At 47.4% G+C, this 21,067-nt stretch overlaps 11 protein-coding genes across 11 annotated transcripts; 9 read left to right on the top strand and 2 right to left on the bottom strand.

Annotated features, from left to right (window-relative positions):
- Positions 1 to 909: 909 nt before the first annotated feature.
- Positions 910 to 2,363, top strand: VTP21DRAFT_11188 (uncharacterized protein; the record flags this gene model as incomplete). Its single annotated transcript, XM_069390606.1, has 6 exons — positions 910 to 1,042; positions 1,131 to 1,328; positions 1,393 to 1,436; positions 1,511 to 1,909; positions 1,990 to 2,142; positions 2,211 to 2,363. The coding sequence occupies 6 exons, from the start codon at positions 910 to 912 to the stop codon at positions 2,361 to 2,363; spliced, it is 1,080 nt and encodes a 359-aa protein (XP_069252738.1).
- A 316-nt stretch (positions 2,364 to 2,679) lies between these two features.
- On the bottom strand, positions 2,680 to 2,937 carry VTP21DRAFT_11187 (uncharacterized protein; the record flags this gene model as incomplete). The annotated part of the gene is made up of 1 exon (XM_069390605.1): positions 2,680 to 2,937. The coding sequence occupies one exon, from the start codon at positions 2,935 to 2,937 to the stop codon at positions 2,680 to 2,682; it is 258 nt and encodes an 85-aa protein (XP_069252737.1).
- Positions 2,938 to 3,212: 275 nt separating this feature from the next.
- On the top strand, positions 3,213 to 3,501 carry VTP21DRAFT_11186 (uncharacterized protein; the record flags this gene model as incomplete). The annotated part of the gene is made up of 2 exons (XM_069390604.1): positions 3,213 to 3,268; positions 3,345 to 3,501. 2 exons carry the CDS (start codon positions 3,213 to 3,215, stop codon positions 3,499 to 3,501), a joined length of 213 nt encoding a protein of 70 aa, XP_069252736.1.
- A 318-nt stretch (positions 3,502 to 3,819) lies between these two features.
- On the top strand, positions 3,820 to 5,871 carry VTP21DRAFT_11185 (uncharacterized protein; the record flags this gene model as incomplete). Its single annotated transcript, XM_069390603.1, has 3 exons — positions 3,820 to 4,268; positions 4,357 to 5,156; positions 5,243 to 5,871. The coding sequence occupies 3 exons, from the start codon at positions 3,820 to 3,822 to the stop codon at positions 5,869 to 5,871; spliced, it is 1,878 nt and encodes a 625-aa protein (XP_069252735.1).
- Positions 5,872 to 6,562: 691 nt separating this feature from the next.
- VTP21DRAFT_11184 (uncharacterized protein) lies at positions 6,563 to 7,354 on the top strand (the record flags this gene model as incomplete). Its single annotated transcript, XM_069390602.1, has 4 exons — positions 6,563 to 6,610; positions 6,674 to 6,730; positions 6,817 to 6,889; positions 6,957 to 7,354. The coding sequence occupies 4 exons, from the start codon at positions 6,563 to 6,565 to the stop codon at positions 7,352 to 7,354; spliced, it is 576 nt and encodes a 191-aa protein (XP_069252734.1).
- An 837-nt stretch (positions 7,355 to 8,191) lies between these two features.
- On the top strand, positions 8,192 to 10,309 carry VTP21DRAFT_11183 (uncharacterized protein; the record flags this gene model as incomplete). The annotated part of the gene is made up of 1 exon (XM_069390601.1): positions 8,192 to 10,309. One exon carries the CDS (start codon positions 8,192 to 8,194, stop codon positions 10,307 to 10,309), a length of 2,118 nt encoding a protein of 705 aa, XP_069252733.1.
- Positions 10,310 to 11,616: 1,307 nt separating this feature from the next.
- Positions 11,617 to 13,438, top strand: VTP21DRAFT_11182 (uncharacterized protein; the record flags this gene model as incomplete). Its single annotated transcript, XM_069390600.1, has 8 exons — positions 11,617 to 11,687; positions 11,753 to 11,920; positions 12,038 to 12,051; positions 12,116 to 12,159; positions 12,238 to 12,921; positions 13,008 to 13,055; positions 13,121 to 13,183; positions 13,253 to 13,438. 8 exons carry the CDS (start codon positions 11,617 to 11,619, stop codon positions 13,436 to 13,438), a joined length of 1,278 nt encoding a protein of 425 aa, XP_069252732.1.
- Positions 13,439 to 13,643: 205 nt separating this feature from the next.
- VTP21DRAFT_11181 (mitochondrial 37S ribosomal protein bS6m) lies at positions 13,644 to 14,177 on the bottom strand (the record flags this gene model as incomplete). The annotated part of the gene is made up of 3 exons (XM_069390599.1): positions 13,644 to 13,794; positions 13,892 to 14,031; positions 14,130 to 14,177. The coding sequence occupies 3 exons, from the start codon at positions 14,175 to 14,177 to the stop codon at positions 13,644 to 13,646; spliced, it is 339 nt and encodes a 112-aa protein (XP_069252731.1).
- Positions 14,178 to 14,318: 141 nt separating this feature from the next.
- On the top strand, positions 14,319 to 15,148 carry VTP21DRAFT_11180 (uncharacterized protein; the record flags this gene model as incomplete). The annotated part of the gene is made up of 2 exons (XM_069390598.1): positions 14,319 to 14,691; positions 14,784 to 15,148. 2 exons carry the CDS (start codon positions 14,319 to 14,321, stop codon positions 15,146 to 15,148), a joined length of 738 nt encoding a protein of 245 aa, XP_069252730.1.
- Positions 15,149 to 15,308: 160 nt separating this feature from the next.
- Positions 15,309 to 17,282, top strand: VTP21DRAFT_11179 (uncharacterized protein; the record flags this gene model as incomplete). The annotated part of the gene is made up of 9 exons (XM_069390596.1): positions 15,309 to 15,347; positions 15,439 to 15,456; positions 15,527 to 15,665; positions 15,739 to 15,950; positions 16,046 to 16,262; positions 16,341 to 16,391; positions 16,454 to 16,821; positions 16,895 to 16,977; positions 17,069 to 17,282. The coding sequence occupies 9 exons, from the start codon at positions 15,309 to 15,311 to the stop codon at positions 17,280 to 17,282; spliced, it is 1,341 nt and encodes a 446-aa protein (XP_069252729.1).
- Positions 17,283 to 18,018: 736 nt separating this feature from the next.
- Positions 18,019 to 20,152, top strand: VTP21DRAFT_11178 (uncharacterized protein; the record flags this gene model as incomplete). The annotated part of the gene is made up of 3 exons (XM_069390595.1): positions 18,019 to 18,171; positions 18,248 to 18,397; positions 18,479 to 20,152. 3 exons carry the CDS (start codon positions 18,019 to 18,021, stop codon positions 20,150 to 20,152), a joined length of 1,977 nt encoding a protein of 658 aa, XP_069252728.1.
- Between the last annotated feature and the right edge of the window lie 915 nt (positions 20,153 to 21,067).

The raw sequence follows: 21,067 nt of genomic DNA, 5'->3' as shown, positions 1-21,067 counted from the left end.
TTTCATCTCTTCCAGTTGTTTTATTTGAAAGCAACCGAAGCCCATTCTCAAGTTTTCATCGGCTACACTAGCGGTATGTGCTTCCTCCGAGTCGGTGGCGTCAAAATTCCTTGGCAAAAACGTTGTTGAAATAAAAGCCATCCACGCCCAAAAACCAGATGTTAGCAATAGTTAGGTATGGCCAGCTATAGACCAGCATGATCGGGCTTCAATGGAAGGGTATAATACGGCACTTTTCAGCCCCAGCAGTGAGGAATGCAACCCATAGGTTTCCTTCAAGTCCAAGACGCCCCTTTCCTCTCCATTGCTTTCATATCTTAGTGAAGTCCTCTTTATAAAAAAGTAGGTTCCACAAATAGAAAGGATACAATTCAAATAAAAAATGGCCAAATTGCTTGTATGTTGTCACTGAAGCCGACATTTTCTTTTTTCACTTTTTTCTCAGCTTATTTGGACCATCATCTATGTCCACGTACTATATATTTTTGTGCACAGCTTTCTTAGAATTAGTACCATACGTATCTCTAGTTTTTAGCTAACTCGGAATAAACCTTCCCGAGAAGAAGAAATAGGTAGGAACATGGAGGCAGAGAGGTGACGAACTCCAGGCTATGCTGGTTAGCCGTTAGGCTTATGTTTGTTTTGCGTGAAAACTAGAGCTCCTGGGATTGGCTCTATGATGCAACGGCCGTCATGCTCTTTTTCTGCTATATACTGCGGCCCTTTTTCACATCCGTTTCTCCATTGCATATTTCTCAATGAATTCTGCGCCTCAAAACTAGGACCGCAATACAAAATAAAAATGTCGTAGGTTTTAGTGAAAGAGAAGTGTGAGGACGATCGTTCCGTCAAAATCCCCTCCCCGCTCTTTTTTTTTTTACATTTCGTATCTGATATACCTCTTCCCTAATGCGAAACACCAAAATATTTGCCGGTTCCTCTCACCCTGAACTTGGGGCCCTTATAGCCGAGCGGCTCGGGACGACTTTGGCCCCTGTTAAACTCACCAAGTTCAGCAATAAGGAGACGAGTGTCGAGATCGGTACGAAATCAACTTCTTCTTAGTGCCTCTCACTAATCCTTTCTCTGCACGACATCCCAATATAATTTTTCTCCTCTGCTTCTCTTAGGGTGTTCTGTTAGGAACGAGGATGTGTTCATTGTTCAATCGGGTGGATTTTCTGTCAACGATCACCTGATGGAGCTATTCATTATGGTGTCGGCATGTAAGGGTGCTAGCGCTCGGCGCATCACGGCCGTCGTACCTTACTTCCCTTATTCCAAGCAGTCGAAAAAGAAGGCCTATCGAAGCTCTATCACTGCAAAACGTAATCCAGGATGTTAATTTTTGCGTAGTGTCTACTGAGAAATTTAAACATTGTGTTGAAATAGTGGTGGCTAACGTTCTGTCTGTGGCGGGAGTGGATCATGTTATAGTGAGTGATCTATTCGTTTGCATTTTTTTTAAGCAAGAAACAAGTATTGATCTCTAATAATTTTTATATAAAAGACGATGGACCTGCATGCCTCTCAAATGCAGGGATTCTTCAACAAACCCGTCGACAACCTCTTCGCCGAACCGAATATCGCGAGATGGATACAGCAGAATGTTCCCGGTTACGAACAGGGTGTTGTGGTTTCGAAGAACCCAGGCGGTGCAAAGCGGGTTACATCGCTTGCAGATCGCCTCAAAATCGATTTTGCATTGATCCATAAGGAGCGAACGCGGCCAGGTACTAACGGAATGAAGAGAACGCAGAGCGTTGCAAGAATGACGGAGATGGATGGCGAGGAACTGATGGAGGATGAGAGCGTGTCTGCCGATGTGAGTGTGGTGTGCAACGAGAACGGCGAACAGACTAGCATCACCCTGGTTGGGGATGCCAACGGAAAGATCGCATTTATTGTGGTAACTTATCTGGACCGTTTCCTTTGTGGAAATTTCTTGCCAGGGTCAAGCAAGATAATAACTTTCTACTTCTCGTTAAGGATGATATGATAGATGAATGCCACTCGTTTTTGAATGCTGCGGATCATCTGGTGACCAAGTGCAAGGCGAAAAAAGTATATATCATCGCCACCCACGCGCTGCTCAGCGGAAATTCGGTGGACGCAATTGAAGCTTGTCAAAATGTGCATCAGGTAAGTAAACGTGATTCTGAGTCCAAGATACCTGCCTAGGCTACAATGGATCTTGATTGAATGCTTAGGTTGTAGTTACCAATACTTTTCCGATTCCTGCCGAAAAGCGTGCTCGCTCCTCCAAGTTGACGGTGATTGATGTGTCGGGGGTTCTAGCGGAGGCCATCAGGCGGACCCATAATGGAGAGAGCATCAGCTACTTGTTTGATGCGGTTGTATAAGAAATGAAAAAAAGGAGATAGACGAAATTTGCTTGCTGAAACACATAGATATTTTTATTTCCCATCCTTTACTTCTATATATATTGGAAATTTGCATGCAGTATTATTATTTTTTACTCTTTGTCCTTTAAAAGAAATTGTATAATTCTTGATATTTTATTTTATCTTATTGCCCCCTGCTACTGGTTGCTATTGATCCCAGCCGTCTGGGCTTAGAAAAAAAGGCTAAAATGATGACATGGTCAAACACGATCTCAAAGAGGCATCTATAAATTAATAAAAAAATAACTAAAACCAACAATATCCGGGAATGAATTCATTCAAGTAGATCCGGCTCAATAGTGTGATCATCTACGGTGTTGTCCAGTTCTGTTCCATCAATCTTGGTCCCGGACAGGCCCGGTCCTAGCTTCGGGTTCAATGGATTGCCCTGTCCACCGACGAGCTTGAATCTCCCCTCGTCAAGTTGACGCTGTATGTTGAGATCAGGATTCAAAGAGATGACTTGGGAATGAACCAAAGAAACTAGAAGGAAAAGAGATAGGAGAAGAATAGGTCCAATGCGACAAGTCATAGATTCGTGATTTGAAGTGGAAAGAATGTTCAAGAAGCGTGAGGAGTTTAGTATAGCAAGCTAAAGAGGAGGCTCGATCGAAAGGGCAGTACGAACGAATGTTAGGCCTTCCCAAATATTTCAATTTAATTGTTCCTGATTAGGACGAGTCAAAGCCAGTGCGTACTTGCTCCACATATTTCTCCTCTGCGCTGCATCCATTTGTTTCTGGCAAACAAAGACGACATTCTTCAAATACGTCAATCCATTTAAGCACACCGGGAGTTCGGTTTAAAATGGCTAGATTACTCCGGGCCACCCATTTCCCCATTTTCCCGCTCTCTCGAGGCTTGTGCATATACCGCGGACGGGTTTGTAAAGCATTGCTGCGCATGACCCGACTTTTCTCTCATCCAACATGAGGTTAGCCCGGATAATGGCCGTATGTTTCTCGCGCTCAGTGCACTCGCGGCTTCAGTTCCTCTAGCTCACCCGTTGGTCGAGGGAGAAAGGCGCAATGTATTCTCCATGGCAAGTGGTAGTCTCGGAGCCTATCGGATATTGGCAGGATCTCTTGCGAGCTAAGCTAGAATATGAGCCATTGAAAGCAGGGAAAAAAAAGCAACACCCGCAGAGTTTTACCAGCTTCTAAACAAAACAACCAGCACCATCCAATTCAATATCTTGAAGACCTTAGCAGTCCTTTATATTATTCTCGCTTTATGATATGGAGGTAGAGCCATAGCAATCTCGTGCGTTAATTGGGTTACGCAAAGCCGATTTTCCATGTGAGGGTATAAAATACAAAACTAATTGTCATATGAATTTTTAAGACACCTAGGCGCTAGGAAGTTTTACCACTCTCCATTACTCGTAGTGTATCGGATTTCTTCGAAAACAAAAATGAGCCAGCAGCAACAGAAGAAGGATCCAATTCCAACCTTCGCCCTTCAATCCAGACTTCCTCGTCTTCCGATCCCCGCCCTGCAATCCTCTCTCTCTCTCTACCTGCGCTCATTGCGTCCGCTCCTAACCCCAGAAGAGTACGCGCGCTCCGAACAAAATGTCCGCGAATTCCTCTCTCCCTCAGGAATTGGCAATCGTTTACAGCAGCGCCTGATTGATATCGATCGCTCTAGCCCTTATAACTGGCTGGATGATGCATTTTGGATTCGCAAGGCTTATTTTGAATGGAGGGATGCTTTGCTTGTGAATTCCAATTGGTTTATCATTTTCAACGATGAAGAGGGAAGTAGAAGATTGGAGGGAAACTCAGGTTTCACTCCCTACCAAATTAGAAGGGCTGCCCGATGTGTGATGAGGATGATAGATTTCAAGGAGATGATAGATAGGTAGGTTCAGTAGCTGAGAAACTCCAGCTTAGAATCTGCTGAGTACTAGGTTAAATTAACTTTTTCGTCGATGGTTTTTCTAACTTAGTCAAACCCTCCCCGCTGAAAGGCTTCGCGATGGTGCTCCCATTTGTATGCACCAGTACACACAAGTGTTCGGTTTTACCCGCATTCCACAGCATGACTGCGACACACTCGTGCATGCTCCCCACCCTCACCCGGCTCGGCATATCATTGTTCTTGTGCATAATCGTATTTATCGCGTAAACGTTTACGATGAAAATGGCCGGCCCCTTTCAGATGGCGAGGTGGAGAAGCAGATGTGGGCAGCAGTCCGGGATGCTGAGCAGAGAGGGGAGTGCGTTCCTGTTCCTTTGTTTACAAGTGATCATCGAGACGAATGGACGAAGAACCGCGAGCATTTGCTGGAAATCGCCCCCGACAAGAACCGTGACACGCTGAATCAGATCGAGTTAGCCTTGTTTGCTGTAGCGTTGGATGACTATGCCGTTGGAGAGAGTCGACCACAGGTGGTCAAAAATGTATTCTGCGGACGCCGAGGACAAAACCGGTGGTTCGACAAAGCCATCACCATAGTAGCCGATAGAGAAGGGAAAATGGGGTGCAACGGAGAACACTCGCCCTGCGACGCGTTGATTCCCGCGTTGATCATGGACTACGCGATGAGGAGAGTTGGAAAGACTCCGACCGATCCTCTCCCGCCTTCAGTCCAGCTGCCCCCTGCACACCACCTTGAGTTCATCACCAATGAGGAAACAAGGCGTCGGCTAGCAGAAGCACAGAAGCGCGCCGACGCATTGATCGAGGATAGCGACACCGACATCCTCACCTTCGATGATTACGGCACCGATTTTATAAAGAAAGTTGGTAAGTAACTGCCCTCCATTGCCTCTCCCCCACTCCAAAGCCCGCATCTTACTTACCTATCCTCTTGGCGTCGCCTTCTTATATAGCAAAACTCTCGCCGGATGCCTACGTTCAGATGGCTCTTCAACTTGCATTTTACAGTCTGCATGGTACATTCACCGCCACATACGAGACCGCCTCTACTCGCCAGTTCCTGCATGGTCGCACGGAAACACTACGTTCCCTCAGCGTAGAGAGCCGAGTCTTTTGCGAAGCCATGGTGAATGGCTCTATTGATGCTAAGGAGAAGTATCGCCTCCTCCAGGAGGCAGTCAAAGCCCATTTGAACTATATGAAGCTCGCCATGTCTGGGAAGGGTTGTGATCGCCATATTCTTGGGTTACGGCTGGTGCATCGTCCTAGCCTAGACGGCGAGGTGGCCCTATTCAAGGATCCAGCGCTGGCGTTGTCGTGTCGATTCCGACTCTCGACCTCCGGCCTCTTTGCTGGCGACATGTTTCAAGGAACCGGGTTCGGAGCCGTGGTGCCCGACGGATATGGGACTAATTATATGTCAGGAAGTAAGGTGATCAAATTTGGACTCGAGTCCAAATTCTCGTGCAAAGAGACGAGCACTGCGCGGTTCAAAGAGGCCGTCCGAAACGCACTTCGCAATATGGCAGAGGTGTGTCGGGAGGTAAACTCGAGCGGAGTAGTGAGCGAGGCGAAGCTTTAAATATGGTCACAGTCGCAAAGCCATGAAAAAAAAGAAAGAAAAAGTGTAAAGGGGGAGGAAAGGACAGGATACCTAATTTTACTTCAAGTGCTCGCTGATTGCCGCTTGTATTTACTAAAATATAATTTCATGAGACTTTTGCCTTGAATTTGGTGTAGGGGGCCTTCATCCCAATGATAATAAAATCCGAAAATTCAAATTTTGTGATAAAGGTCCAGTCACACTGGTGACGTTGAGTGCGTTTTGTATTCGAGCAAGTTAGGCTTTTTTTTGGATCTCTTTTTTGCAAATCCACTTTGCTCTCCTCTTCTTCTGATTTTGCCCATCTCCACTTGACTTCTTCTTCATCTTCCTCAGATTTCTGTGTGCTTTGATTTTCCTGCATCGTGTCATAGGCCTGATAAGAAGAGTAGTTCTTATTACCTATCCGTTGTCGCAAGTTTTTTTCTTTCTCTTGGATTATCCTAGGGGTGAGCTATTTTTCTTGATTACTACTTAGATGAGAATAGATGAGCGTAGATGGGATTCCATAGCCCACCATTTATATCGGCAGATAAAATGTTGATTGAATTTACCTTCTCCTCTATTTAACCTCACTTAGATTCGATTCTTTGATTAACATTTTGTTTCCCATTCTATTGCTTTGTCGCGTGTTCTCTCATTCTTTTTTTGTGAAGCCGGCTGAGACAGTATGCAGACAATCAAGTGCGTCGTGGTGGGAGATGGTGCTGTGGGGAAGGTAAAATAATACCCTATTCTAAGCGAATGGCCCAATTCTAACCACTCCCCCCTGCTCTGTTAGACTTGCCTTCTGATTTCGTACACAACGAACAAATTCCCATCTGAATATGTGCCAACAGTAAGCTAGCTTTGCCATATGCTTTATTGTGTGGCTGGTGTGCTAATCTTTTATTCGCTCTTTTGCCCTTGGTGGAATGGGCGTAGGTCTTTGACAATTATGCGGTTACAGTAATGGTTGGCCAGGATGCCTATACACTGGGCCTTTTCGATACGGCCGGTAGGTTATTCTAGTGCCCCATTCCCTTAATGAAGAGCCGCCATTTTAATCGGTGCCCATTATATAGGTCAAGAGGATTATGATCGGCTCCGCCCCCTTTCTTACCCTCAAACCGACGTTTTCCTCGTGTGCTTCTCGGTGACTTCGCCCGCCAGCTTCGAGAATGTCAAGGAAAAATGGTTCCCAGAAGTTCATCACCATTGTCCAGGTGTGCCGTGCTTAATTGTGGGCACACAAGTCGATTTGCGCGACGACCCCTCAGTGTTGGAGAAGCTTGCTCGGCAAAAACAGCGCCCGATCTCATACGAGCAAGGCGAGCGTTTGGCACGCGAGCTTGGTGCGGTCAAATATGTTGAGTGCTCCGCACTTACGCAAAAGGGGCTGAAGAACGTGTTCGATGAGGCTATTGTGGCTGCTCTAGAGCCGCCTGTGACCAAGAAGAAGGCCAAGTGTTTGGTTCTGTAGATCGCAAGTTTTATTTTTTTTTTCTTCCCCGTCCCCCTTCCTTTCCCCAAATTTTTCTCTCTTTTTGCTCCCCCTTCTATTAAAACCTTTGCCAACTTTTTTTTCTTTTCCCCTCAAATCTCTTATCTTTATATTTACCGTTAAGTTTTCTTTTGTTTTTGTTTTTATATTTTTTTTTTTGAGTAGAAATTTTTTTTCTCTTCTTTTTTTTTATAATTGGTGTGAGAATACGAGATGCCTTTTTCTTTTTCTTTTATTTTACTACTATACTTTTTAGCGTGCTGGCAACAACGTTGTTCTATTTCTTCAAGAAAAGATAATAAAAAAATCTATGGAGATTAATCTATGCATCTTTTTCGTCTCAAGTATCTTATATTAGGTGGGTCTATACTGTTTGAAGTGGGGGAGGGGAGAGAGGGAAATCACAAAGTCCAAAGCTTAAATTCCATGGCGGTGCAAGGAAAAAATAAAGCACTCGAGCAGAGTTGATGGAAGCTCTTAGAAATTCGTGGTCGGAGCGTGAAAAAATTTTTATTTGTATAAATCCATACTCTCAAATGCTGCCCTCTTCTTCCTACTCTTCTTCTTCTTCTTTGGCTCATCCCGACGCTTGTCACGTCAACTCCTCATATCTCCACTTTTTTTAACGAATAAACCATCTGCATTTTCTTTTTCTTTTTTAATTTAACGGTTTTTTAAAAAAGGTGGAGTGCATTTCCTTGATTGATTGCGGAGCTGCTTCGCCAGCCTTGATCAAGGGTCCTTTCCCCATGATTGCGTGCAGAGAGCTAATCTGAATCTATCCTCTTTTTTCTTCTCGTAGAAAAATCAAAAACAATGAGCGATATCGAAACGTTTGCTTTCCAGGCTGAGGTCAGCCAGCTTATGTCTCTTATCATCAACGCTGTATACGCTCAAAAGGAGATTTTCCTTCGTGAGCTTATCAGTAACGCGTCTGATGCTCTCGATAAAATCCGCTACGAATCCCTCACGGATCCCTCCAAACTCGATTCCGGAAAGGATCTCTACATCCGCATTATCCCCGACAAAGAAAACAAGGTCTTGACCATCCGTGACACAGGTATTGGTATGACTAAGGCCGACCTTGTTAACAACCTCGGCACAATCGCCAAATCCGGCACCAAGGCCTTCATGGAGGCTCTCTCATCCGGCGCTGACATCTCGATGATTGGTCAGTTTGGTGTTGGTTTCTACTCGGCATATCTCGTCGCCGACAAGGTGCAGGTGGTCACCAAGCACAACGATGATGAGCAGTACATCTGGGAGTCCGCCGCCGGTGGCCACTTCACTGTGACCCGTGACCCGAACCCTACCCTTGGTCGCGGTACCGAGGTGCGTCTGTTCCTCAAGGAGGACCAGACCGAGTACCTCGAGGAGAAGCGCATCAAGGAGATCGTGAAGAAGCACTCCGAATTCATCTCCTACCCCATCCAGCTTCTTGTCGAGCGTGAGGTCGAGAAGGAGGTCGAGGACGAGGAGGCAGTTGAGGAGGAGAAGAAGGAGGAGGAGGGCGAGGAGGACAAGAAGCCCAAGGTAGAGGATGCCGAGGACGAGGAGGAAAAGAAGGAGAAGAAGACCAAGAAGATTAAGGAGAAGAAGACCGAGACTGAGGAGCTCAACAAGACCAAGCCCCTCTGGACCCGCAACCCCGAAGACATCACCTCCGAGGAGTACGCCGCCTTCTACAAGGCCCTCACCAACGACTGGGAGGACCACCTGTCCGTAAAGCACTTCTCCGTCGAGGGTCAGCTTGAGTTCCGCGCCATCCTCTTCGTGCCCCGCCGCGCACCCTTCGACCTGTTCGAGACCCGCAAGAAGCGCAACAACATCAAGTTGTACGTGCGCCGCGTGTTCATCATGGACGACTGCGAGGACCTCATTCCCGAGTGGCTCAACTTCGTCAAGGGTGTGGTCGACAGCGAGGACCTGCCGCTTAACATTTCCCGTGAGATGCTGCAGCAGAACAAGATCCTCAAGGTCATCCGCAAGAACCTCGTCAAGAAGTGTCTCGAGATGTTCGCGGAGATCGCCGAGGACAAGGAGAACTTCAACAAGTTCTACGAGGCGTTCGGCAAGAACATTAAGCTCGGCATCCACGAGGACAGCAACAACCGCGCCAAGCTCGCTGAGTTGCTTCGCTTCCACTCCACCAAGTCCGGCGAGGAGATGACCTCACTCAAGGACTACGTGACCCGCATGCCCGAGATCCAGAAGAACATCTACTACATCACCGGCGAGTCCCGCGCCGCCATCGAGAACTCCCCCTTCCTCGAGGTGCTCAAGAAGAAGGGCTTCGAGGTCCTGCTCATGACCGACCCCATCGACGAGTACGCCGTGACGCAGCTGCGCGAGTACGACGGCAAGAAGCTGGTGTGCATCACCAAGGAGGGGCTCGAGCTCGAGGAGACCGAGGAGGAGAAGAAGGCCCGCGAGGAGGAGACCAAGTCGTTCGAGAACCTCTGCAAGCAGATGAAGGAGATCCTTGGCGACCGCGTCGAGAAGGTTGTTGTGTCGAACCGCATCACCGACTCTCCATGCGTGCTTGTGACTGGCCAGTTCGGTTGGTCCGCTAACATGGAGCGTATCATGAAGGCGCAGGCGCTCCGTGATACCTCGATGACCACCTACATGCTGTCGAAGAAGACGATGGAGGTGAACCCCAACCACCCCATCATCAAGTCCATTAAGGACAAGCTTGAGGCCGACTCCTCCGACCGCACCGTCAGCGACCTCGTCATGCTTCTCTTCGAGACCTCCCTGCTCTCCTCCGGATTCTCACTTGAGGAGCCCAACTCCTTCGCCAGCCGCATCCACAAGATGATCAAGCTCGGCTTGTCGATCGACGACGACACCACCGAGGCTGCTGATGTCACCACCTCCGACGCACCCGCTCTGGAGGAGACCGGCGAGTCCACCATGGAGGAGGTTGACTAAATGCTGGGAGATTGGCGTTGATGTTAGTTTAAAAAATTTTAGGATTTTGTTTTCAAGTTTTTTTTTATTAATATATGGCGAAACTAAAAAAGAAAAAATTGTAGAGACTTCTTTTTTATTCTTTCAAAATTCTTAATACATTTGCAATATATTTTTTTAAGGAGAGCGACCATGTTGCAAAGGTGAGCGGGATTCGATACGGATAGAGCTTTCCTATCTTGTCCTCCAAACAAGCCATGGACAAAGTGGAAATAAGCGTGTCGAGTGGACGCAAGCCAGGAAACCTGCTGCTCTTTGTTACTGTATTCAGGGTAGGATTCTAAATTCGATTCAATCAGGGAGAGAGAGCCTATTGCAGACGGCCTGGTGGAGTTAGGCTATTCATGGCTTGGTTTGGATCATGCGAATTGGCTTTTTCGTTACCTTGGGCCGCTTTTTCTCGAGAACAACCAAGTGCACGGTGGATCTACCGTGCTGTCATTCTCATTTTGTCTTAGAGATTTCTGAACGGAGCAGCCTAAAATAAAAAACAAAGCTTTACAGCAACCGTAAGTTGAGAGTGTTTCGGCCAGATTTTTAATCTTTCATGCTCAAGCTGCTCAATTATAGGCCACTTTTCCCCATTTGGAGGCCATTTCTCTCAGATGCTCACTGCAACAAATCGGGTTTCTACCCAGAAAAAGGTCCCAAGCAGCACGTCCATGGCAGTTCGATTGTAGTTCATAATGGAATAACGCTTTAGCCACCCGCCTGCTCCACTGCGATAGACTTTTCTCGCTGGTATAGGCTCTTGCTTCGCTACCAGCACCGGGGTTAGTCTGCACCACACTATACTCCCAGCTTATAGACTTCTTATCGCTAAACTAACTCCACATACACTCTTCTTCCGAGTGAAAGAGCTCGTCGATCTTTTTATTGCAAATGCAGGCCGTGATAAAAAGGCTGAATCTCGACCCCTAGTTCCGATCTGGCCCGGGCGGGCGCAGCAGAATCGAAGTGGCCGGAATCCTTGGCCTTCATAGGGTACCAGAGGAGAGATGGGTGGCTTCCAGTCTCTTTAGAGTTTAGCCCCACCACAGAAAGTCTGCTTTTGGAGACATTAAAAATCAGCGTCTGGGCTTGTTTAACATTTCCCTACATGCTTTATTAAAAAATCGGCTATCTCTTTCAAATTTAGGCCCTCGTTTTCCCTGTCCCTTAGTCTCCTTTCTTCTCTCTTTTGCCATTGTTATCTTACCATCCCATAATCTACTCAACTTTCTTATTGGCCTCGCTCTAATTATCTCTACTTTTACTCTATTTCACTAATGGCTTGCAAACTGGATCCCGGCGTGCATGATGCCTACGCGCGTATTCGCTCTGATGGCCCCACTAATTGGTAAAGCATCTTGGCTCATCTCTCACTTCATCTAAGACCGCAAACGTATTAATGTGATGTTGTAGGATTTTGATGGGTTATAATGGAACCCGCGATTCTATCTCGCTGTATTCAAGTGGGACGGGCGGATTGGCCGAATTTCGGGCCCAACTACGAGATGACGAAGTGCAATACGGATTTCTGCGTGTGAAGGATCGATGTTTATTTGTCACCTACATGACCGAGAAGATTAGGTGAGTGTGCAATAGGATGGATATAGTGAGAGCGTGCCTATATTGATACACGCATAATTTTATTCGCAATATTCACCCTCTATTTATTTATGCATGCATTTTTATTAAAACCACTAGTGGTGTGAAGAAAGGTAGATAACCCCAAGATGGATATAATTGAAAAAATGAGCTCTATCTAACTAATATTCTCGATAGCGCGTGCCCTCGTCCATACGAGAACCCTTGGCTCACGACTTCCCGTAAGTTCCTTCCTTCCTTCCATTTCTTCCACCCTCAAGTAAGCTTATCAAGTTGGCTAACTTCTACGATACGACCAGGAATATGACTATCATCTCACGGCCACCCACATCCTCGACCTTAGTGACAACATGATACGACAGCGTCTTCGTCTTCCCTCACTCGAGGAGGATGCCTCCACTGACCTCAATACCCCCCCTGTATCCCCTCATGGAATCAAATCCAATTCCGAACTCACCTCTTCTCCTATTCATGCCACGGCCCCCTCCCTCACTGATCCAATCGTCCATACAACTTCCGCTGTAGCGCCAGGGACCGAGTCGCCTGAGAGCCTGGTTGAAGAGGATGAGATGATGAAGGGGGTGGAGAATTGGGCACTGGGTGGAGAAGGAATTCTGGGGACGCTGTCGCCAAGACGCCGAAAGGCCGCAAAGAAACTCGACGAAGAAGGAGGTACAAATGTGGAGCCAGAAGCGAGAGAAGAGGTCGAAGCGAAAGCTTCACTGAACACAGCGAATGAAGCTGAGGAGAAATATATTAAACAGGAACCCCCACATGTTGCAACAGAGTCAGTGATACCTATCATCAAAGAACCAGCGAAGAGTTCTGTAGGAATGGATCTACCTGATGAGGAAGAGATAGAGATCAGAAAGAAAGGAAAAGAGAAAGAGGTGGAAAAGGTAGTGAAGCCAGAGGTCGAGGAGAAATCTAACAACCCGTTCCGTACCAACGCAAAGTCAAACTCTTCCACGCCTTCTTTAAAGGTAGGGAGAGTTCTATTCCTAAGAAGAAGAAAAAAAGCAATTCTCCTGCCCGTAGCTCTAATCAGTTCTGGAATTTTAAACCATAGACCCCCATCTTCACAGGATTCATCACCATTCAAACAGAGAATATATGGGTAAGCTGCTCTTAGAGCTTTTCGCTAACCTAGGATAGTATTTGAACTCACACTTGACTAACAAGGTTTGGCGCCGTCGCTGGTGCACATTGAGGGGGAACGTTCTGGAAGTATTCAAGTCAGTGGAGGTGAGTGAGCTGGATTTTTCCAATTAAGAATTATCCATATTGAATCTGTAATAATTCGCGTGAATCTAGGATGCCACTCCTATCGCCGTGCTTGACTTTTCCAACAATCTTCTCATTCATGACGCCAAGGACGAGATCGTGCTCCCCAACAGCTTCAAAGTGGAGACCCCCGATGGATCCCACTATCTTTTTACGGATACCTCGGAGGAACGGGCCATCGTCCTGGACGCCATTTCCAAGCATAGTCTATATTAAGTTTTCTTATCTTCGAAATGTAATGTGTGTAAGTTTTTGTGTGTAATCTATTAAAGGGAAGATACATCCATGGTTTTCTTTTCCAAAAACATAAAGGCGAGAGGCACAAGGAAATAAGAAGATATGAAACGAATTTTTGCAAAGAAAGGAAATAAACAGTACAATAAAAGGGGGGGAGGGGGATAAGAGGTTAAGGAGGAGCCATCTAAAAGGTCTTTTCTGGACGGGCGACGATATCCTCCAACTTGGTACCCAATTTAATAAAGGTGTGTCGTAAGACCCGAGGATCGACGCGCATCTTGCGAGTAAGCTCCTGGACAATCTGAGGATTGGAATCGAACTGCATTACCCAGTACCTAACGAAGTGGGATGTTCGACGAATTATTAGTCGAATCGTTAATCAACAAAAGGAGAGGTAGAGCACAAGAACACAAGAGTGATCAAGACACCTACAATCCATCAGAATGTTTCTGCTGGTGACGCTTGATACGATGAGGAAGCTCCCTCTCTCCCCAATTCTGGAAGCCACGCACCACGCCCCCACGATCCAGGATGTAGGTTGTGGAAGTTTTGACAAGATCGCGAAGACTCGTCTCCAGTAACAAAAAAAAAAATCAGATCATGCACTGCTATACTGGCTTTTTTCCCTGAAAGATAGGATAATAATCTGTTTATTTGGCTTAATGTTTACCTGTGCAAGTCCTGATCTTGCTATGCAAACGAGTTCATAGAATGGCATGGTGTAAGATTGACTGACCAACTCAAAACTTACTCCCGCTCTGATCTGTTTATTTCCAGATATTCACAAGTCACAGCTGAGACTGCTTTTCAATCATCTTACACAAATATCCTAGTTGGCCGTGTAATATTTCGAAGCGTCATGGCCAGTTCTAGAGAGGAGATCTATATATCATCCGAGGATGATGCCGAGGATAGGAACCACCAGTTAGAAATTAGACAGCTCGATGAGGAAATCGCGCTGATTGATGCCAAGATTGCCTCTTTAAAAAGCCAACGTGAACGACTTACATCCAGGCGAATGGCCTTGGTGTCTTCCATAGAAAAGGCCGCAAGAGAGGAACTAATTAAAAAGTATTCCGGAAAGAATTACGCAGCAGAGGAATTCCCATGGTCCAGTGAGCTGCGGCGGCTAGCGGATCTCCACTGGAGAATTACTAATTTCAGGCCGCAGCAGATACCCATTATGAATGCTACTTTGGATAAACGGGACGTGTTTGTAATTATGCCTACAGGTCAGTGAGAAGGATGATCAAATTACTGATCTTACCTGATCAAGCTGTGTGTGAACGCTTGAATGCTGACGTGTTTTTTTGATGCATTCAAGGTGGTGGCAAATCTTTGACATATCAGCTTCCGGCGCTTCTTTCAGAGGGCATTACGCTGGTCATCTCCCCGCTGATTTCGCTCATTCGAGACCAGGTGTTTCACTTGCAAGAGGCTGGGGTCGGTGTTGGGATGTTGTACGGCTCATCGAGCAAGGAAGAAACCAAGGACGTGCTGGACGCAATGCTGAGCGGTACCAAGAAAAAGGGCAAGGCGGCTTCTGGCGGAGAGGATAGGCCCGGCATCAAGATGATGTACGTAACCCCAGAGCGCATTGCTCAGTCGAAACGCTTCCTGTCGAAGTTGGAGCAGGTGTATGCGGCTGGAAGGTTAGCGCGAATCGTCATTGACGAGGCACATTGGTAGCATATTATGTTCATCCATGGATCAGAACATTGGCCTTTGTTAAAAACCGCGTGTGCATTTGCATTATTCTTCTATAGCTGTTCACAACTAGGTCACGATTTCCGGTAAATAGGACATATTGAATGGGTATTTCCTCCTGACACTAACACTCGCTATATTCATGAACTTGTGCATTCTTCCTCAAAGCCCCGACTATAAGGTATTTTTGTTTTGAGCCTAATAAGGATAATCTAAAAAATAGACTCGGTAACGACTCTATCTTTCATGTTGCTTTTCACTTTGCCCCACAGAAACTGAATATACTCCGGGTTGGTACTAATATTATTATTTATATTTGGACTTGCGTCAAAGTGAATATTTGAAACTTTCCCGCGCTAGACTCTCTTCCCCGATGTTCCCATTATTGCCTTAACCGCGACCTGCTCTCCTTCAGTACTACAGTCGGTTGTGAAAATTCTTGGGCTCAAACCGCCTGACGACCCCCTCGGGACCTTGGTGTTTACCTCCCCTTTATATCGTGCGTATTTTATTCTTAATCCCACGTATGACCCATGAATAATGTCTGCTATGGTTTGCTTGAATCATTTTAGGTCCAAATCTTGCATACAAAGTCCTTGATAAGCCCGACTCGGCAGCTGATCAGTATCAACAGATCTCCTCGTGGATACTACAACACTACCCCAACAAATCGGGCATCATCTACTGTTTATCGAAAAAAGATACACATAGTGTTGCCGAGGGCATCGATAAAGCATCCGAGGGGCGGGTTAGAGTGGGGGTCTACCATGCAGATTTATCCGAAGTACGAATGATGAGCTTCGTTTAAGCTTGGCATTGAGGCTCAAAATGGTATTCACACCCTTTTTTCTTCTTCTTTTCGTACTGCTCGTCCTACAGGACACGAAGGAGAAAATTCATCGATATTGGCGAGATGGGAGGATCCATGTTGTGGTCGCTACCATTGCCTTTGGCCTGGGTATAAATCAGCCAAATGTGAGGTTCGTGATCCATCATACCATGTCCAAGTCGCTGGATGGATACTACCAGGAGAGCGGGCGAGCAGGGAGAGATGGGCTACCCGCAGAGTGTATACTGTATTATCGAGGGTCCGATGGTAATTTTCTACTCTTTACATTCTAGCAATTAATTCTAAGCGAATTTTTTTTTCTTGAATATGCTTGATTCTTGCTAGTATCAAGGCTTACCACTCTGGCAATCGGGGAAGTGGAAGGCATTGGAAATGGTACACAGTTTTGCCCTTCGTAGAATGCCGGGACTTATATTTCCTATCCTCTTGTTATCTAGTGTACGGTATGCTGGGCTTTGCACAGGATTTGGTCCACTGTCGTAAGATCCTGTTTGAGCGCTATTTTTCCAGCGGCGGGACGCAGTATGCCCACGACGAGGGCGCGCTGAACCCAACCGATATGGACCGAGTCTGTGGCGTGTGCGACAACTGTCTGCGGCCAGCTTCGGAAGTGACGGAGAGAGATGTCACACTTGCCGCGTATACAGTGGTCAAAATCCTCGAGGCGCTGAGCCGTGCCGAAGAAAAGACGACCTATATAAAGATGCTGGATGTGCTCTGGTCACGGGCGGGACGCCCTGGGAAGATCGTCAAGGGGATGGTGGAACGTGGGGAGATAACGGCTTCCCCCGAGTTTAGCAGAGAAGTAAATTCTATTCTGATTGAGTTTCTTTTCGTTGCTGCTCTTGACAAAATAGGAAAATCGTTTTGTCGGTTAGGATATGGAACGTGTGCTGAACAACCTTATCCTGGAGGGCCACGTCAAAGAGGAGTTCCACTTCACTCCCTACTCAACCATCTCGTATGTAGGCGCATTTCAGAGTCTCTTCTTTACAAATACCATTTTCCTCTTTTTCTAACCCGCCTCTCTCTCTTTTCACGCCCCCGCTCAGATACCTAGTCTTGGGCCCGCGTGCACCCTCTCTCCTACGAGAGACAAAAGCGTCCATCGAGAATGGACAAGGCACAAGGCTGAAGCTCCATTTCCTTACCAATAGGCTGGTGGCGGAAAAGGCCCCCAAGCAGCGCAAACGAAAACGTGCCAAGGTCATCGAGCTGGAGGAAGAGAGCAACGAGGAGTTTGAAGGCTCCGATGACAAGGACTAGTAGGACTCATTCACCCCTCCCCCCGTGACTGCGCACTCGGCTCAGCTTGTACAGAGAATGCTTATACCGTTTCAATATGTCCCCCGCAGAAGATTTAGAATTATGCGGTAGTGAAAGCATTTAAGCATTTGTTTATTTTTTTCTGCGGTCCAGCCGTTATGATTCTCTCGAATTCAATAAAGTTTATTGCCATTCTGCAATTCGCTGCGTTCTCGTTTGTAGAATCAGCTTTGGTCATGTGGAGCGAAGGGTGGCTCAACACCTTAGATAAAGGCGGGGCTTTTGGTCCCACGTAGTCAACTGGAGGGGATAGCTCTGGGGAAAATCTAGGGTTCAAGGACGCGCATCTAAGAATGACTAAGAAAACTCTAGATATCTTCTCATGGGAAAGCGGGCTGCTCTTGCGGGCAGATGCCAGGAGGAGTTTGATTCCTGCCCACTTTCTGATGCGGCCTTCAGATGGTTTTGTGGCCGAGTTTTAACTCTCTATTTATCGCTGAGGTTACGAATCTAATCGATTATCCCCAACAATTTAAGGTTTGATTAAGGAATAGCGCAGGTTTATCTTCCACAGTTTTCTCCTCTTTTGCTCTTGTCTTATTGTCCCTGACTTCCCTACTCCTTCCCCACCCTCTTCCTCGTCTTCCCCCCTTGAGCTTTTCTCCCCTCTTCGGCACCCCTCCTCCTCGTTTGTCTATTTATCTGACTCCCTACTCTTGCCAACCACAAACTAAGCATGACGGATTCTAGTGAACGCGTTCAGGTGTACAACGTGCCAGCTCGTCTCCTGGACCCATCGCAATGTCCAACCCCCCATGTCCCATCACTAGATAAATACAAGGAAATGTATGAGGCCAGTTTGAATGACCCCGACACCTTCTGGTCCAAGGTAAGCTAGTCAAACGCGTGTCTCCTTAAGGTGTACTCGTTCATTAATGAATTATGGGGGGGGATGTATTTGAAAGATGGCCCATGACCTCCTTTCTTGGGAGAAACCATTCACAAAAGTGTCATCCGGCGGTTTCGAGAATGGTGACGTGAAGTGGTTCGAGGATGGCACCTTGAATGCAGCATATAACTGTGTCGATCGTCATGCACATGCTAACCCCGACAAGGTAAACGGAACATCGTTATTGCGATGGTCTATTGGTCGGATCTGCTAAACCATGAACCGCCTTCTCTTTCTTCTCTCCCAGGTTGCTATCATCTACGAGGCAGACGATTCTCATGAATCACGCAAAGTCACATACGGAGAACTCTACCGTGAGGTGAAGCGTCTTGCCAACTTGCTTCTTTCCCTCGGAACAAAGAAAGGTGATTCGGTGGCAGTGTACCTGCCCATGATCCCGGAGGCCGCAGTTGCGTTTTTGGCCTGCGCACGCATTGGGTGTACGCACTCGGTCATTTTCGCCGGATTCTCGGCGGAGTCGCTGCGCGAACGCATGAAAGATGCCGGGTCCAAGATCCTCATCACTGCAGATGAGGGTAAGCGCGGCGGCAAGACGATTGCCACCAAGAAGATTGCCGATGAGGCACTAGAAGGCTTGGATTGCGTCAAGCATGTGATTGTGTACAAGCGAACAGGCGGGAACGTGCCGTTCTCCACCCCGCGCGATCTCTGGTGGCATGAGGAAATTGAAAAGCAATCGGACGAGTGCCCACCCACCCCCGTATCCGCCGAGGACCCCCTCTTCTTGCTCTACACCTCTGGGTCGACGGGCAAGCCGAAGGGAGTGCTCCACACCACTGGTGGATATCTGTTGGGGGCCGCGATGACGGTCAAGTATATCTTCGACTACCAAGAAGGAGACATCCATGGATGCATGGCAGATGTGGGATGGATCACGGGCCACACTTACATCATCTATGGGCCGTTATGTCTTGGTGCAACCACTCTTATCTTCGAGTCCGTCCCCACCTATCCCGACGCCTCACGCTACTGGGCTGTCGTCGATAAATACCGCATCACCCAGCTTTACCTGGCCCCCACCGCGATACGTGCCCTTCGTCGCCTCGGCGATTCTTGGGTGGAGAAGCACGATTTGTCCTCCCTGCGCGTTCTGGGCTCAGTGGGTGAGCCCATCAACCCCGAGGCCTGGCTGTGGTACTATGAAAAGGTCGGCCGCGGCAGATGCAGCATCGTGGACACCTACTGGCAGACTGAAACTGGCTCCATCATCATCACCCCACTCCCCGGGTGCACCCCCACCCGGCCCGGATCGGCAACCTTCCCGTTCTTTGGGATCCAGCCCGCTGTACTGGATCCCTACACGGGCGAAGAGCTGAAGGGCGAGAACGTGACGGGGGTGCTGGCGGTGAAGCGCCCCTGGCCCTCGATGGCGCGCACTGTGTACGGAGACCACCCGCGGTTCCTCGATACCTATCTGCGCCCCTACCCGGGCTACTACTTCACAGGGGATGGCGTGACCCGCGATGAGGATGGCTACTATTGGATCCGTGGTCGGGTCGACGATGTCATCAATGTGTCGGGCCATCGCCTCTCCACCGCTGAAATCGAATCCGCCCTCATCCATCATCCCGCCGTGGCCGAGGCGGCCGTCATTGGAGGACACGACGACGTGACGGGGCAATCGATCCATGTCTTTGCCACCATTAAGCCCCATGCCGCTGAGGCAAACGAAACAGTCCTGACAAAGGAACTGGTCTTGCAAGTCCGCACCACCATCGGCCCATTTGCTGCGCCCAAGCGTATCTACATTGTGGCCGATTTGCCCAAGACACGGTCGGGCAAGATCATGCGACGCATCCTGCGCAAAGTTGTTGCAGGAGAGGCGGATCAGCTTGGAGACATCAGCACCCTCGCGGATCCCCACGTCGTTGCGCATTTGATAGAGAAGGTGGCGGCTTAAATGGACCATTTTTTTCACGTGTTTTATATAATGTAGAGGACTAGTATGTTTTATAGCAATAAACAGACATGGAAACCTATATGCCTTGAAGATGGGATGATGAATGGGGGATGGGACCGTTGCTGCCCCTCCCAATTCGACCACTGCAGTTGGATATACGGTGCATCCTCCTGAATCCTCCCTGTTTGACTTTCTTGAACTCAAAGTTTCACTATGCACTATGCACGTGCATTATTCCGTTGCTAAACGGAGGAACGGTTGCCATCCAGCTTTCGGCTGTTCTATCGCAATCGCTTGAATATTCAGCGAAGTAAAATGGCCACGAGCCGTTTAATGTTCAGCCGTGATGCGCTTCACCAAATCGGTCGACCACGTGGTGATTATCAATATGAATCTGTCGCCAACTATACTCGCTCAGAGATGGCGGACATCCAACACTTGCAGTGGAGCTGAAAATTCCTAATTGCTCTTAGATTTTTCTCCCCAACTCTCGACGAACATACAGCTATCTACCTCAACTGTCTATAGCTATATCAATAGGAGGCCATTCGGATCTGACCTACTAGTATGAGTAATGAGGCACAGAGGACTATTTATTCACCTCGAGCTTGTCAACTTATAAGGTGAAAGGCATTCCTCATAGCAAGGATTTTTCCTGAAATAGAATATTTACCATGTCAAACGAGGTTTTTGAGTAGAAATACCCAGCGAAAGTCAATAAAATGGCCCAGTTTTTGTGTGAAACCCCTTACTTAATGGAGTAGTGTCTTATAATAGCGAATTTCGGCTCGGTTCTGGTTAAATAACCGTAGAGCTTGATAATCATCTTAAGACACCAAAGACCAGAGATGAAATGTGACATAGAAATGAGACCGAAAGGGAGAGTATTAGTAAGAAACCCATCAACAAGTTTTA

Source organism: Calcarisporiella thermophila (assembly GCF_041956535.1).
Source record: "Calcarisporiella thermophila strain CBS 279.70 unplaced genomic scaffold VTP21scaffold_8, whole genome shotgun sequence".
NCBI classification, from domain to species: domain Eukaryota; kingdom Fungi; phylum Calcarisporiellomycota; class Calcarisporiellomycetes; order Calcarisporiellales; family Calcarisporiellaceae; genus Calcarisporiella; species Calcarisporiella thermophila.
Note: the sequence above shows the minus strand (reverse complement) of the source record. Positions and strands in the feature narration are given on the sequence as shown.